This window comes from Dipodomys merriami, unplaced genomic scaffold (assembly GCF_024711535.1).
Source record: "Dipodomys merriami isolate MVZ:Mamm:240054 unplaced genomic scaffold, mDipMer1.0.p SCAF_17, whole genome shotgun sequence".
In the NCBI taxonomy this organism is placed as follows: Eukaryota; Metazoa; Chordata; class Mammalia; order Rodentia; family Heteromyidae; genus Dipodomys; species Dipodomys merriami.
In genome coordinates this window covers 24,671,714-24,688,820 of record NW_027203048.1, presented here as the reverse complement: position 1 = coordinate 24,688,820, position 17,107 = coordinate 24,671,714, and the positions used below count along the sequence as shown (strand labels likewise).

Genomic DNA, 17,107 nt, shown 5'->3' with positions numbered 1-17,107 from the left:
ATCCAGTGCTACAAAAATGAATGAATGATTTTCAGGGCTTCAAAGTTTGACAAGTTAGGCTATCTTCTCACTTTAGGATAACAAATAGTTAAATCTGCAATAATTTCTGTAACCCATAATGAAAGGGAATTTGTGGGTTAACTGAGTTTTCTGATGTAGTTTCTAATGCAGTGCAAATTTGAGTCTCAAGCTCTTTGGGGCCTGGGATGTAGCTCAGTGGCAAAGCACTTGCCTAGCATGTGTAAAACCCTGGATTTCATCCCCAAACTAAAAAACAAAAGTAAAAGAAACACTGCCACAGCAACAACCCAACAGTCTTGAGAAGTGTGTGAGGGAGAGAGAAGAGTAGCCTTTCTTGTAGCACCAGACTCCATTTCACTGAGTGGAATGGTGGGAAAAGAAGCCCAGAGTAAGGGAGGAACTGGAAGAGCCTGGAAGTCACAAGCATGGTGACAGATCAGATGTTGACTGAGCCAGAGAGATGGGCAGGAAAATAAGCAAAAGCTCCTCCAGCTGATCTACCCGCCAGGTCAGCCTGCAAGTGACTCATAGACTTGAAGGAGTATCTTGGGCCCCACAGATTTGGAGCAGTAAGCCCGAAGCTGAGTCCTCAGAAGGATGGAAAAGGCTTTGGTTATAAGGAGGACTGGCTACTGCTTTCTTGGAAAGACAAAAAAGGTAAGCATCTTCTGCTTCCAGGTGGACAAAAGCATTTTCTTCCATGCCCAGGCAGCCAGGGTTTGAGAAGACCTGATGTATAAAACACAATATGTTTCACTGATTCTCTTTTGCTATTCATAAAGGAAACAGAAATCCTTATTGGGAATGAGAAATAAGACTTAAGGTTGTATTTATTAGGTTCTGAAACAATACACATTCACATCCTTTTGAATACAGTACATTTGGCACAATAATGTTTACAATGAAATAACACTAATGAATGGCAAGAGAGTAAAATTACATCCAGAAAGGAAAATAAGGTGTACAAATAAAGCATCACAACACAAAATAAACCTCCTAAAATTGAATACATTTTATATTTAGCCAGAATTATTTTGCACATAATTTAAAAAGAGGTAATTTTTTAGCCTTCTTTTATTTTTTAAAGCAAAATGCATTTTTTTTCACCTTTGGAGGAAAAAAAATGATGTTTTCACTTTACAAAGTCCATAATTAGAAAACACAGGAGAACAGCTATCCTTCATATGTTTTTTTGTTTGGGGTTTTTTTTTTTTTTTTGGCTTTTTTTGCACTTCATCTTTTTCTTTGAGAGAGAAAGGCAGTAGAGAGAGGGGAAGAGAGAGAGAGAGAGAGAGAGAGAGAGAGAGAGAGAGAGAGAGAGAGAGAGAGAGAGAGAGAGAGAGAGAAGGGGGGAGGGAGGGGGCTAGAAAGATTATGAAGAACCAGTAGAAATGACAGAAATGTAACTGTGTCTGTTTCCCAACTTTTTTCCATGTGTGATGCTATAGCAATGAACCCCAGGGTCTCACATATGCTAGGATCCTAGGTAAGCATTGTACCCCTGAGCCATATCCTCCTTGCCCAAAATCTTGTTGAAAATGAGAGAAACAATGTACACCCAAGGAAAACACAAGCCTTTTTCTATAGATCTCCACTGGCTTTAAATATTTCTATGTAAGAACTTTATTAGCTAGAGGTATCCCAGCCAGCAAGGCTTTGGGTGCTAAAAGGGAGAGCCAGGCTGGCCAATTGCCTAGAGCTGCTGGTGGAATGTATTGTTTGCCTTCCCGACAAATATGTTAGTTGTCCTAGAGGAAGGGCCTAATCCCAGCCACCATGAAAACACCACCTAGCCCTGGAACAAGACCACTTGGGTATGGCAGGTAGATCTGACTTAGTTGTCCAAAGTTCCTAACTTTGAAGAAAGCAGGGGGGTGGGGGTGGGGATAAAGAGAAAGAGAGAGAGAGAGAGAGAGAGAGAGAGAGAGAGAGAGAGAGAGAGAGAGAGAGAGAGAGAGTTGTGCATGATGGGTATATTGTCACGTCTTTCTAAAAAAATGAGATGATGCCACCATGAAGATGTTTCTGTGCTTGTATTCTGCTCCAGAAGATAGTCTGCCCTCAATGCGTCAAGTTACCGAAGAGAAATTAATGTTCATCACTTCACTGGTACGCCAAACACATGGACTGATACAGCATAATATTTAATATTTGCAATCATCATAAGGACAGATAATAGTTACACCTGAGTTTTTAAAAAATAAAAGCAAAACAGAACTAAATGATATCATTAGTAACAAAGGCTGTGACCAGCCAGATGCAAATAAGGGGCACACTTGCTATGGGCTCAAAATAGTCACTATCTAAGCTTTGAAACCACCATTGAGAACATTCCTTTCTTTCTCCCATCTCTATCAGGGCTAATAGAGCACAGGAGAACTATATGTGAGACTTAACGTAGCTTAATAAATGTTGACATTCTTTAAACCAAAATGAAATAAACAATATAAAGGACACTCCCCTCCCCCCCAAAAGAATGAACACACCTAACTCTCGGTAACTTGAATCAATACACTTATAGAGTATTGCACCTGGACATTTTAATAATTACTCTTTCATAGACTAAAGTTTTATAATATGCCTGAACATGCAGCAGATACCTTTATATTCAATGAATGAATTCCACAGGCCTTGCAGCAAACACTATATACAAAAAAAATCTCAAATGTACAAAAGGCAAAAAGCTTCATTAGTGCCACTTCGCCACTCACAAGTATATATATATTTAGGGGTAGCTGGGAAATCCACGTGCAACAGCTGGAATGGATTCCATTCCCTGCTAGATCAATTCAATAAAATAGGTAATCAAATGACCTCTGGGAAACATATACACAAAGCCACAGAGAATCCTTGGAAATCAAAGAATATAACACTGTTAGCATAGCTACAGGAGGTAAGATCACATCAATTAAATAGTGTCCACATGAGTTGCTATCGCATATCACACAGAAATTAAACTCTGGGCACATCTTGTTACCTTGTCAAGGTTTCAAACCAATCACTCTTCAGTCTCTTGACACTTCTGCCTAACCCATGTTGAGTTTTAGTCCTCTTGTTCCAAAACCAGATTCATAGTTAACTTTACATGTTTAATGTCTAAAAAACACAACACAGTAGTACTACCATTTTGTAGAAGTGCACAAAAAATACAACACAATGCTGCAGAAAATAAATAGCATTTATGCTGGGAATTTAGGATGAAACTGGAAGGAGAATTTGGGAACTAAGTTTTGCTAGGATCTCAGGGTATTGGTCATGGCTGTGGTGGTTTTTGTGTCAAGGTAGAACTTTAATAATGATGAGCATTCCTTGCCTTCTTTTCTCTTGATTCACATAGCTCCCATGTGTCACTAAAGCTTTGACAGCATAGACCCTGAATGACTGGATTCTCACTGTACATTAGCCCTTTAATATATACCTGTATTCATGTTGAAATTGCTATGGTGCCAATTAGAAAGCAAATTTGGTAACTCATTTTTCAAATGTTAACAGAGTTCAACATCAAATTTTTCCCCCACAAAGAATGATTTCTTCCATGAGATGCAAATGTGTAAGACTTTGGCATGCTCAAAAGCTAAAACCAAAGCAGCAAGAATGTGCCGTTCACAAGCACACTGACACGGCTAGCCAGTCTGTTGCATCTCTTAGGCTCATTCCATCCAAGGCACACCTCAAAGTGTCTGTCCTCATGTGGAAGAAGTCTTCATTCTTCTCCTGGGAAGAAGGACAGGGGTGCTAGCCCAGGGACAGGACGGATGAGAAGCAAGAGGTGTCAGGATTCTATATCCACTGGCACAGCCAAAAGTCTTCTTGTTGGATTAGTTTTTTTTTTCTTTGTGGTTAAAGAACTGAAGTTGCTTCATAGCCAAGAACCCCAAGAGTAGGACCAGGCTTGTGGATGGACAGTCCAAACACGGCAGTGTGCACAGCTACCGGCTGACCCAACTTGAGTCTATGTTTTTTGATGAGGCAAGACCCAAGAGTGCCTTCTAGTCACCAGGAAGGTAGGGGAAGTGGTGGCCTGGGGTAAGGGAATGCAATAAATAGAGTGGAATGGGACTGGGGCTCCAGGGAGGAGGAGGAATTCAAGACCTTCTGAGCCTCTGTAACACAGGCAACCCCCTTGCAGCATCAGCGAAGTCCACCTGGAGTGGCTTCTCAGGGCATCAGGTCCTCACCAAAGTAGGAGAAGCCTTTGAATTCTTCTTGGTTGATCTGCTTCACAATCGCTTCATCCACAAGTGTGAGGACTGGCTCTTCCCGGGTAAAGTCTTGGTCAAAGTTATTGACATCTCTTTTGGTTTTCTGTGGGGAGGAAGAGAAAGCACTGAATCAAGGCTGACCTCCCTCCTGGGGGCCCCTCATAGGGAGTAGGCATCAAGGTGACCAGCCTCTCACCAAAGTGGGCCTCTAGCTACTTGGGAGCAGACACAGGGCTGTTCCAATGAGGTAACGATGGATGGCCCCAGGTCTGGGAGGTGACAGAGGAGGAAAGGAAGAATGAGTTTAAGGTGAGAAGGAAGAAGGGGTGTGTGGGTATGATGGAAAAGCAGGGAAGTGGGATTCCCATAGGCTGTGCGTGTGTGTATGTGTAGGTGTGCACACGTGTGTATCTGGGGAGAGTGAAACACACAGCTTCTAATTCACACTCATATCGCCTCTGCCCTAACTGTTGAGCTGCATCAATACCTTCTTCCCTGTGACCAGGGCACAAACTTGAATCTGCTACCCACAGTTCCCAGTATTCCTTCATCACTAGAGGAAGACTCCACAACTGTGACATATCTACAACATATGTGAGGATGAAGATGGGCTGAGGACTGAATCATCTTCTGGGGAGCCTACCCTGATCCCCACCTGCTCTGCATGACCTTATTATGTGCTCCTATGGATTTTGCTATTATTACACCCAGCACTTATTCTGACAAGTCAGTCTTGCTGTGATGTGATAATACTTCTGTTTGGACCATATATTTCTTGTTTTATTCAACCTTGGGTTTCCAGTAGTTTGCACAAGGCAGTTAGTAAATATATGTCAAAAGAAGTGAGCAAACCTATTGCTCATCCCCCAGCGGAGAAGGATTCACACGTTGTTGGACACCAAATGGAACTGTGTGGTTTACAGTGACTGGGTTTGTAGAACAGCAATCAAGCAACCCACATACAAATCCTAGTTTCTAGAAGTGTAAGTAATGCTCTCTGCATTTAGGCTGAGTTTGGAAAACACTCTTCTTGTCTAAGACACAATGCACAGAGAAGTAAGTGCTTGGTTAAGACTGAAGAACAGGCCGCACTTGTGTTAGGAGAGATGGGAGGAGGGCACCTTGCAGGGAGAAAGATGGGACACAAAAGATGTCTGCACAGGACAGTGCATTTGCCAAACTGCCTGGGGCAGTGTCCAGCATGGGGATGCTGGGAGGTGAGCTGCAGTCCAACTGCTGAAACCATCAATGCCCATGGCCCCTCAGCACAGAGCCACACAGCAGGAAGGTTGGAGGCGCTCCAGCAGTGCCTTTTCAGATACCGATTCATTGCACTACCTAGTATTAGTGACCTGGATGATTTTATGGAAAGGTTGTTATTATTTATAGGAAAAACAATCTTAATACCTAAATGGTGTTAACAGGTAGTCCATGAACCAAAAGCAGCTTTGAGACAAAGTTGTATTTTTCTATTCTGTTCTTGGACAGTTGCCACACACACGAGCAAATTAAAATCTCTAAGAAGTAGCTAGTATTCTTTAAACTTGACATAAAATGTTTCCCCCCTGAATAGCTTAAGAACAACCTCTCCTCAGAGCAAAGATATGCAGAAAATAGTTTGAGGGTTTCCAAAGCACCTTCGTATTCATTCCCTCATTTGATCCTCGGAACAGGAAGGCATTGGATCCTGATTTTACAGTAGAGGTGAGCCAATTCGATGGCTTGGCCAGAGTCACCTGACTAAGAAAGAGCAGAGCCAGAATTCAAATCCAGGTCTCAGCATGATGCCTCTTATAGTATGAGTGGACTGGAAATAAGGATACTGGAGAAATGGGATGAGATATACAAACAAGGGTCAAAGTCAAGCAAGACATATTTAGGAAAAGCCATCAGGCTAAAATAAAGCCAGAAAGACCTGGCATAATGGTCTAAACATAGTTTGAGAGCTTTGTGGATCAGAGAGAGACAGAGACAGAGACAGAGAGACAGAGAGAGAGAGAGACAGAGAGACAGAGAGACAGAGAAAGAGAAGGAGAAGGAAGCTTGGGTTGGGAAGCAGGCAAGGGTTCTGTTTTTACATGGCGTGGATTGAAGAGAATCATGGGTGGCACACAACAGGGATGAGCTATTCTTTCCAATCTCCTCAGTACTGTCAGGCCTGCGTGGTGTCCTCTCTCTGGGTCTGCATTGCATAATTCAGGTCTCAGAGAGCATGGAAAGAGGACAGAAGGGAGACAGAAAACCAAGGGATTTCCAGTCATAGGACGTGTAGCTGCAGAATGTTGGTGTTGCCCCTTGAAATGGGAAGCTCAGGAGTGGCTTGGTAGTCGCTGCCAGAAAGGCTGACCCTGGGCAGGACTAGTTGTTCTCCAGGATGTAAAGCGCCAGAGGAAAAGGGAGGCCCAGGCTGAGAGCTACTTCAGAGAGGAACAACAAGACAAAGCCTCTCCCCACCACCATGCATGTTAGCTACGGGAGGGTGCTGGCTGGGGAAAAGGGTGTGGTGACACCTTTTTTATTTTTATTTTTTGACAGTGCTAGGGATTGAAGTCAGGGCCTTTTGCTTGCTAGGCAGGTACTATTACTTGAGCCACATCTCTGGGCTCTTTTTTAAACTTTTTTTTTTTCAGGGCAGGGTCTCACTTTATGTCTGGGTAGGCCTGGGCTTTCTGTCTTTCTACTTGTGACTCCTTGGTGTTACTGGGGATGACAAATGCAGGCCAATGCTCCCCAGACAGATGCCCCTTCCCCAACAGCTGGGGTAAAAGATATATACTGTAGTTCCGAGCCATTAGTTGAGATGGGCTCTCATGAACTTTTATGCTTGAGTTGGCTTCTAATCACAATCTCCTGATCTCTGTTTCCCCAGCAGCTAGGATGATAGGCCTAATACCTGTCTGGTAGCACTTAATCTCTGTTGAAGGAGGGAGGGGGTCAAGGAGCTGAAGAATGAGGAGGACTATGTAATATGGGCCTACTGTGTTCAGTGAAGACAGCCTAGATGGAGGGGCTTGAAGGGGTGATGGCAAGAATTTGGGAAGCACCAGAGCATCATTCCAAAGAGCAACCAAAAGACATCCAGTAGGTCTGAAGCACAACTGTGTTGGGGATCAAACTCAGGGCTTCAGGCACACTAGGCAAGCACTCTACCACTGAGCTACATCTCCAATCCAGGCAGTTACTAATTTCCAATTGAAATAGCCAACATCCCCATAGGGCCACACTCCTGACTATTCACATCAGAGGCTTAGAAAGTTTGTTCCCTATCACTGACACATCGGCAGTATAGCATCCCCTGATTTGGAAAGAACTGAAATTATATCCTTATTCTCTGACTTTACTTCTCAAAATGCCTTGCCTTCCCTCTTGGAGCAACCTGGAGCCTTGACACTTAGGTTCTGAGGAGGACATTCTAGGGATACAGTGTATCCTGGTCCTCAGTTGGTCACATACTTCCCCCAATGCCCAAACAGCCTCTTGGCTGCATTGCCAGTCTGAGAGATGACACTGGATATGGGCAACACCATTCCGACTGCATAGCTTCCCTCCTCCATGAAGTTGTTTTCCATCACCTCTGGGCCTCACTCAGGGATGGCTGCAGAGAAGAGGAGTTAGGTCATTGGCTGAACTCTCATCCTGGTACTGCCTACCACTCCTCACTCCCACTTATATGACACAGATGTTAACCTCTGTAACACAGGGTTACAAGTGAGGCCCTATCCTCAACGAAAAGCCCAATGAGAGTAGGAAGCTGGTAACTGTGAGTTCTTGCTCAGTTCCCAATCTTAGTGCTGCGTACGGTGGAAACACATCATGTGCCTGTTGGGTGTGGTACCCAGCACCGTTCATGTGATTGATGTGCCCACTGAGGAGCTTCTGGCACCAGCTTATGAGATACCTTATATGAATCTGTATGCCTCCAGATTCTGAATTTGTATGGAGCCAGGGCCTGCCTGAATGTGCTAGTGCTTCCTCCCAGTGATTGTTCTCTTCTGTGGCATGCTCGGGAGCATGTTCTGAATACCTGTACTAACTCACTTCAAAGGCTTTTAGATCACATCCCTGTCTACTCCCCCAGCTTCAGCTCCCCAGGCCCCATGAAACACAAGGCATTCCATGCTCATGGACTTTCTCCTCCCTTCAGATTTTGCACAGGTGAGCCTCTCCCAGATGTCTTCTCTCCTCCTTGCCTTCTGCCCCACATCCCTTTTCTTCCCAGAGTATAGACTCTCTTCCTTCAGGGAAGAGTGTTTTGAACCACCATCTCTCCTAACTTCATATACCCAGTTCCTCTTTCACCTGACTTGTCAGCCTCATGCAAGTGGAGACCTGATGGAATTCACCATTCCATTCCTACCCTCTAGCACAATGCCCAGCATGGACGGACACTCCCAGCTATCTGCTAGAAGGAAGGGATGCACCTCACTTGTTGTTGCTTAATCTAGAGCCAGCAATGTGACCAGGGTTCAGGGCCACTGGCTGCTATCCTGCCAGAGGGGTTTGTCATTTGGAGAATTTGAGGTAGGAGTAGGGAGGGGCTGACTCTGACTCATGAAGAGTTTAGAGTTAGATAGCGTAGACCAGCACTGTGCCCTAAGGGCCCTGCAAAACAGGAGATTTCAGCCTAATTAATGGGCTCTCTCTTTCCAGTGCTTGGGTGCATAGGGTTCTCTAATTACTGATACAATATAGGAACAAGAGCAGTTACAACCAAGGTTTGGGAGAATTCCATCAAGGTAGATGTGTTTAGGGACTTGGTGGGTATGTCTTTGATTCTCATGGATGATATTAGGAAAGAATATTCCATTGCTCCTGGCATCCCTTCAGAAATATGGTCTTAGATTTGAGGGCTCTGAGCCTGATATGGTAGATGGGGGTGGGCATGCTTTTGAGATGTCTGCAATGGGGGGAAAGGGACACAGGAAAACACTTTCAAACTCCCCCCCCCCCAAGAGTGTATCCTAGAAGCAGAGGCCCCAGGCCTGCCTTATCCATCATGCCTGGCGGCTCCACAGAGGCTGTGTTTAGACATCAGCGTTGAGATGGGCAGAAGCACATGCTTGTTTGCTGTCTGACTGGTGTGATTCTCCTCCAGCCCTCTACGCAACCACAAACACGAGCTCTCAGAGCCAGTGGTGTTTGCTCTTGAATGCTATCTGATTTCCAGATCATCGTGACTGTGTTGTGATGGGCTGTGTCATAGGGCTGGCTTTCATGTGACTGTCTTGCTGGTCCCTGGCATCCTTTTCCTTTCTTTTTTTTTTTTTTTTTGGGTCCGGTCGTGGGGCCTGAACTCTGGGCCTGGGTGCTGTCCCTCAGCTCTTCAGCTCAAGGCTAGCGCTCCACCACTTGAGCCACAGCGCCACTTCCGGCTTTTTTATCTTTGCTTATAAGGTGCTGAGGGCCTCATGCATGTAAGGCAAGCACTCTACCACTGAGCCACCTTCCCAGCCCTCCTTTTCCTTTCTGATTGTTATGAATGATGGCAAGGACACAGAAAGCCAAATGTGCCCAAGTAGGGTTCTATACCTCATAGGTATGGCTGAAAGTGTGTGTGGGGGGGGGGGGGGAGGGGCAGACATGCCAGTTTCCAAAATGCCAGCTTCCCCCAGGCCTTTTGAAGGTTTCCATGATACAAGGCTCCTCTTACCTTACCTTCCTCCTAGTTCCATGGCATTGCCTGGTCCTTGAATTTGGCCCCTTCAGATTCCCTTCCTTTCCCTGCCTTCTTTTCTCTATTCTTTTTTTTTTTTTTTTTGTCGGTTGTGGGGCCTGAAATCTGGGCCTGGTCGCTGTCCCTCAGCTCTTCAGCTCAAGGCTAGCACCCTACCACTGAAGCCACAGCGCCACTTCTGGCTTTTTCTGCTTATGTGGTGTTGAGGAACTACACTCTCAATTCTTTCTTTCTTTCCTTCCCTCCCTCCCTCCCTCCCTCCTTCCCTCTCTCCCTCCCTCCCTCACTCCTTCCTTCCTCCCTTCCTTCCTTCTTTCCTTGATCTTTTTACATAGCATAGCTTGGCCTCAAACTCATGATCCTATTGTTTCAACTTATAGATTGCTGGGAATATAGCTACATGTGAGTTCTAATATCTCATGTGACCATATGCAGCTCCCTTATATCTCCTGTACATCAAATTCCCCTCTCCTAGTCCTTGAAGTATTCACCACTAAGCATGCAGAGCAGATACTTCATGTTTATTTGCTTGAAATTACATTATTTCAGTCACCAAATCCCTCCTAGTTTTAAAATGCCACTATTCTTATCTAAGCGCTATTTTTCACTTTCATATATATTCTAAAAGAAAATGGAAGAATGTAAAGTATTAGGGTGAGTACTGAACATTTCCTGAAACTTTATTTACACACAAACATATGTTCTCTGTATTCACAGATTCTAATCAATAGATTATAGGTGCATATGTTTATAGGCATGGTGAGTGAAGTAAATGGAAAAACAAATGATTACTGCCTAGGGCCTTGCCTAGCAAAAATGAGGTTTAGAAGAGAACTTAAAATTAACTCAGTAATTTCTCTAAACATAATCCTCTATCCCTTCTCTCTCTATACAATTTCTTTATAAAGAATTGTTCATACTTCCAGATTTCTTCATGGAGAACAGGGTAAAACATACAGAATTCATCCAGTACTGTGCTGCTCATGGGGTTTTTCACAGCACCTAACTTTCATGAGTCCTTTGAGTGCCCTTTCATCTTTTCCATCCATCTTCTTCTTGAGCTGACTGCTCAATTCTGGACTCTTGGGCCTGTACAATGCTAAGTGCAGTAGTGTTACCAGCTACTTGATTGAAACCCTAAATTAAATGGATATTAAGATAAGATCAATGCCTTATCACTTAAGTGGCTGAGATAAAACAAGGATGCTATCTTAGTTTAACCACGCTATCGGTTGGATTGTGTTGCCTTAAAAAGATAAATGAGGATCTAACCCCTACTACCTTAAAATGTAACCAAATGTGGAAGGAAATAAGGTCTCTCAGATATGATCATATTAAGACGAGACCATTCCATTAGGGTGGGCCCCACTGCAATGTGACTGGGATCCTTACAAGAGGAGAAAATTGGACCCTGAGACATACTGGCTTCCCAGGATTAGTGTCAAGGTACTATTTAAGCCAATCAACAAAATTATAACATTGCTCTTCCATACCACTCTTGTACTGTGAAAACTGGGAACAGCATTATTGTCTGTATTCCTCATGATTCTTAGTTTTCAACAACAGAAACTGATTCTGGACAAGTTAAACAGAAAAGGAATTTGTTGACCCAACACTGGGAGAATGCCAGATGAAGAATGGAGTTAGGTTTTACCAACCAAGGCACATTCCAGGTTACCAGCAGCTGAAAGAATTAAGTATGGCACTGCTGACATCATCATCTCTGACTTCCAGTCCCCAGAACAAATTCCTTTTGCTATAAGGCATCCATGTTGTGTACTTGCTGACAGCAGTCCTAAGAAACTAATGTTGTTTTTCGCAAATTAATTATTTTGTTTTCAATTCAAATGTAATCCTTTACACGTAGCCTTGGCTTTTAACTTTGGCACAAATTTCTAGCCTGTGAAAAATCACCATAAAGAATGATTTTGTAATTAATCTCTCAGCTACCTATTTAGGAAGTAGTCATGACACATAGGCTCCACTTCCAGACTGCTCTAAAACTCAGGAAAACTCCAAAATACAGCACATATGTTATTTTAAATCCCATCTGTCTTATCTGCTACATCCTCCAGCTTTTTTGTCATTTGACAAATGGATGGCATGGTTATCTCTAAAAGTATTGTTGGGGACAAGACTGGCCATAGCACTTTGTGAGCTGTGGCTAATCACACTGAACTTCAAGCAGCCTATCTTGTTTATAAGGTTGTGATTATAAACTGGTTTAACTGGTTGTCTGGAGGAAAATACAAATTTCTTCCTGAAGTTCTCTGCTAGCTATAAAATTACTTGTCCCCAAAGTAATTACCCCCTAAACATCCACAAACTAATTTTCATGGTAACTTCTAGATATTCACTTTAGTATTATCCCTTTCGACATTATCCCAAGTCTACCTTTTCCATCTTTCTTTCTTTCTTTTTTTTTTGTCGGACATGGAGGCTGAACTCTGGGTCTGGGCACTGTCCCTCAGCTCTTTAACTCAAGGGTAGTGCTCTACCACTGGAGCCATAGCTCCACTTCTGGCTTTTTTCTGCTTATGTGGTGCTGAGGAATTGAACCCAGGACCTCATGCATGCAAGGCAAGCACTCTACCACTGAGCCGACTTCCCAGCCCTTTTCCATCTTTCTAAATGTTGGGAGATGATTTGTCTGTCTCTAATCATTTGGCTTTAATGTTCTATTTTGTCATGTCCCTATAGTTACTGCCCAGTAACCATTTGTACCAATGAAACTGCTGTCATATCCAAATTACCAATACTGTAGGAGACATGTCAGATTCTATAGCAACCAGTGCCTAGAGCAGCTACTCTGAATCTCAGCAACATGGGGATTACCTGGGGGTGGCACTACCAGTAACTATCATACTGATGCTGCTTCATCCCCAGAGAGCCTATGTAATTGCTTTGAGATCTGGTCTGGGCATGAATTATTCTTAGAACCCCCCAGATAAACTTTAATTAAATGTAATTAATTAATTTATCTCTTTTTTTAGTCCAAATCCCTTTAAGTGGGTTTTTACCCTAATTACTGTATTTCAAAGATATTTCTCTTTTGGAGGGGAAATTGAAGGGAAAATAAAAATCTTGGGTTTGTCTATTTATCTATCTATCGTGTGTGTGTGTGTGTGTGTGTGTGTGTGTGTGTGTGTGTGTGTTGCTAGAGATTGAACCCAGCATCTTGACATGATGAGGAAATGCTCTACAATTGACTATGTCCACAGCCCTTTGTCATATATACATATTTTAAACTCAAGGTTTACAAGAAAGCCTGGCTGTGTATCCCAAAACAAACACATTTGAGCCTTGTCCAAGAATTAGGGGGCTGGAATGACTGGAGCTCCAGGCTTCTGAAATTTTTTTTAAAGCTCTGTAATTGAGATATCTGGCCTGGTTGAATCCATGTAAAGAATAGTGGATCTCTTTATTTTTCTTATCAGTTTCAAAAAGCCATTGTTAATGTCTGTCTAAATTATTCTGGATTTAACTTCCTTTTATGCTATGCAATGACATTATTTTTCAGTTCTGTTCCTTCCATAGTTTATATTGATCTTTATAAAACTCGGACATCTGCGAACTCACTGGTAAATCACATTGGTTTTTGTAAATACCATCATCTAAGAGGAAGTATAGCTTAGTGACTTAGCATTCATTTCCACAGCCCAGCCACTTGGATTTCCTTCCTTTTAGTGATCCTATTCCCTCATCCATAAGACAGAAATATTAGTAATATTAGTAGTCCTCTCCATATAGTTGTTATAAGAATTCAATGAAATAATACACTGAAGTGGTGAGAACAGATGGCTTAGAGCAAATGTAACTTGTTAACATGTTTTCCTCCTCAATACCATAGGATTGAAGCAATCAGCACTGTCTTTGAGATAGATACTTGTAAGAAGTTTCTACTAGTTCACAGAATAACCTGGGCAACCCGTGTGCTTTCATCCACCAGGTGCTGCACTAAATCTAGGACTAAATCTAGTGGTCAAACCTGTGACCACTCAAAAGAACGTTTTTTTTTTTTTTTCCCACTGACATGACATTCATGGTATGGATTTTGTATTTCCTAATGGACAATATTTAACTTTCTGGAATAACGCAAGATAAGAAAAAGAAAATGAAGGAACAGAAGAAGAGGGATTTGACTTAGAGCACTGTTGACTGATGGCAAAATATCCCCTTTCTATGATGGGTATGTGTGTGCCTGGCACAATTGTGTTAGGAGCCTGGCGGTCCACCAGGAGAGCACGGTCAGAGGAGCTAGGGATGTATGTCTCTCCTCTGGTACTGTGCTGCCTGTCAAGAGCATAGACCCAGATCTTCTGACCTTCTAAGAAATTCCAGTTTCCTGACTTTTCATGTCAAATCTCCTGGTTGTCAAATATTGTCAATTCATCTTCTTTTTCTTTAAAAAAAATCCACCTACCTGAACAGGTTGCATTATCCTTGTGACCTCTATTTAGCAAAGTCACTTCCATGTTGGGGCAAAAGAAATGAAGACTCATTTACCTTGTAAGCTCACAGCAACTAAAAATGGAAAGGACAGCGTTCTGGTGGCTAGTCTGCAAAGATTATATATATGCATATATACATATACATATATACATATGCACATATACATTTATATGCATGTATGTATACATATATACATATACATACATATATATGCATATGTATATGTACATATACATATGCATATATATCACATTTTCTTTATCCATTCATCTACTGAAGGGCACCTGGGTTGATTCTATATCTAAACTATGGTAAATAATGCTACAATGAACATGGTTGTGCTGGTGGCATTAGTGTGGGCTGGTTCGTGGTTGTTTGTATAAATACCCAGGAAGGGGATTGTTGGGTCATAGGGAAGCTCTATGTTTAATCTTTTGAGGAACCTCCATAGTGCTTTCCAGAGTGGCTGAACAAGTTTACATTCCAACCAAGAGTGTGGTAGAGTTCCCTTTTGGCCACATCCCTGCCAGCATCTATTATTATTCATTTTCTTGATAATGGCCATTCTAACTTGGTAGTTATAAAAACAGCTTGGTACTGGCACAGAACAGCCCCGAGGATTGATGGAATAGAATTCAAGACTCAGAAATGAACCTACAGACTTATAGCCACATAATCTTTTGATAAGGGAGGAAAAAAATCACAGGATGGCAGAAAGCCTCTTCAACAAAGGTTGCTGGCAGAATTGACTATACGGGTACAGAAAACTGAAGTTAGATCCTTATATATCACTCTGCACCAGAATCAATTCCAAATCAATCAAGAACCTCAATGTAAGACAAGATACTCTGAAAATAGTACAGGAAGGGATAGGGGAAACACTAGGGCTCCTTGGCACAGGTTGAAACTTCCTAAGTAAAGATCCAGAAACACAACAAATCAGAGAAAGTTTGGATAAATGGGATATCATCAAACTAAAGAAGTGTCTGCATGGTAAAGGGCATAGCTAGCAAGATAAATAGAAAGCCCAGAGAATGGGAGAAGATCTTCACTAGCTATACAACAGACAAGTGCCTCATATCCAAAATATACTTGGGCTGGGAAGGTGGCTCAGTGGTAGAGCGCTTGCCTTGCATGCCAGAGGCCCTGGGTTCGATTCCTCAGCACCACAGAAGCAAAAAGAAAAAAGCCGGAAGTGGCACTGTGGCTCAAGTGGTAGAGCACTAGCCTTGAGCTGAAGAGCTGAGGGACAGCACCCAGGCCCAGAGTTCAGGCCCCTTGACCGGACGCCCCCCCCAAAAAAATATACTTAAAGCTAAAAAAATATTAAGCCCCCTAAAACCAATCCTCAAAGAAACAACAACCCTATTTAAACGTGGGCTAAAGACTTAAAGAGAGGCCTCTCTGATGAAGAAATAAGAATGGCCAATAGACACACGAAGAAACAGTCAACATCTCTGGCCATAAAAGAAATGCACCAATATATTTGTTAAATGGACCAAATTCTCTCAGTTCCCCCAGACCGCCAGGCCTTCTGAACAACTAACTACAACTGAATCTGTCAACTCAGCTGTTGAATAGAATTCAACCATTTCCCTTCTTCCCCTCCGGCCTGTTATTGTTTACTAATGTAGAAATACACATATACATATACATATGAAATACATTTCACATATATGAAATACAGCAGTGTATCATTTGCATTTACACAATGCATGTATCATATACAGCTGTCTATGTGCACAAATAGACATGGAGACATATGTGTATATATATGTGTAATGTGTGTATATACATGTATGTATAGATGTATAGATTTTTCAAATTCCATTGGAAGATTCACTTTGGAAGAGATAAGAGAAACAGATTCAGTTTCTAGTTATTAGCTAATATCTCCCCTCTCTCCTACCCCCCAGCCACATTTCAACCACTGAGGCAATTCCACCCATTACAATGGGAACTCGCTGTGCTCCACAGACCAGCTGTCAAGGATCTCCATGATGGGGATGGGCAGGCTGTGACCAAATGCTGCTCTTTCAACTGAACTGCAGGGCAACTCACTGAAAGTTTGGTTGGAAGACAGTGTGGGGTTGGAAGGCTCTAGAAGGAAAGGAGGACTCTGCTACAACTCCCTGATGGTAATATCTAGTATATGTATGAGTCAAGCGGAAAAGGTCAGATAATGTGATGTCAGGAAAATGAACCCTTAGATGTGTATTTTAATGTTTTTTTCTTTCATGCATGTGTTTCTAACGCATTTATAAGATTATCTCTTTGTTGCTTTGTATGTCCCTCCCCCACAGTATAACCCCTGCTTTCACTATATTTGATGTCAGTATAACTTGTGGAGGAGATGGGGAAAAACCAGTTGTTTAAGGATACAGGTGGACCTGTTGCAACAATGAGAAGTACAAGTTGTCATGTCCAAAACGAGCTTTACAACGTCGGTGCGGGGGGGGGGGGGAGGGGGGGGGAAGGAGAAGGATTGGGATTGGGGAGGAGGGGGGAGGCTGGGAAGGGATGTGAAGGGTAAACAAAGGAGGAGGCTGCAATGCTTGGTAAGAAATGTACGCATTATCCTGCCCATGTAATTGTAACTCCTCTGTACAGTATGTTCACAAATAAAATTAAATTAAATTAAAAAAAAAGAAAGAAATGTGATCTTCACTTCCTATTGGTTAGATGAGGAGCTTTTGAGATAATTTTCAAAGCTCCTTCTACCTTTACATTTGATGGGTCAATCATTTCTAGGAAAACT

General features: G+C 42.6%; 1 protein-coding gene across 1 annotated transcript in view; it reads right to left on the bottom strand.

Annotated features, from left to right (window-relative positions):
* Positions 1-833: 833 nt before the first annotated feature.
* The window catches only part of Prkce (protein kinase C epsilon), a 522,558-nt gene continuing 506,284 nt past the window's right edge, over positions 834-17,107 (bottom strand). The window contains exon 15 of the mRNA XM_070025513.1: positions 834-4,326. Within this exon, the coding sequence (XP_069881614.1) occupies positions 4,180-4,326 (147 nt within the window). The 3' untranslated portion in view covers positions 834-4,179. The remainder of the gene's footprint in view (positions 4,327-17,107) is intronic.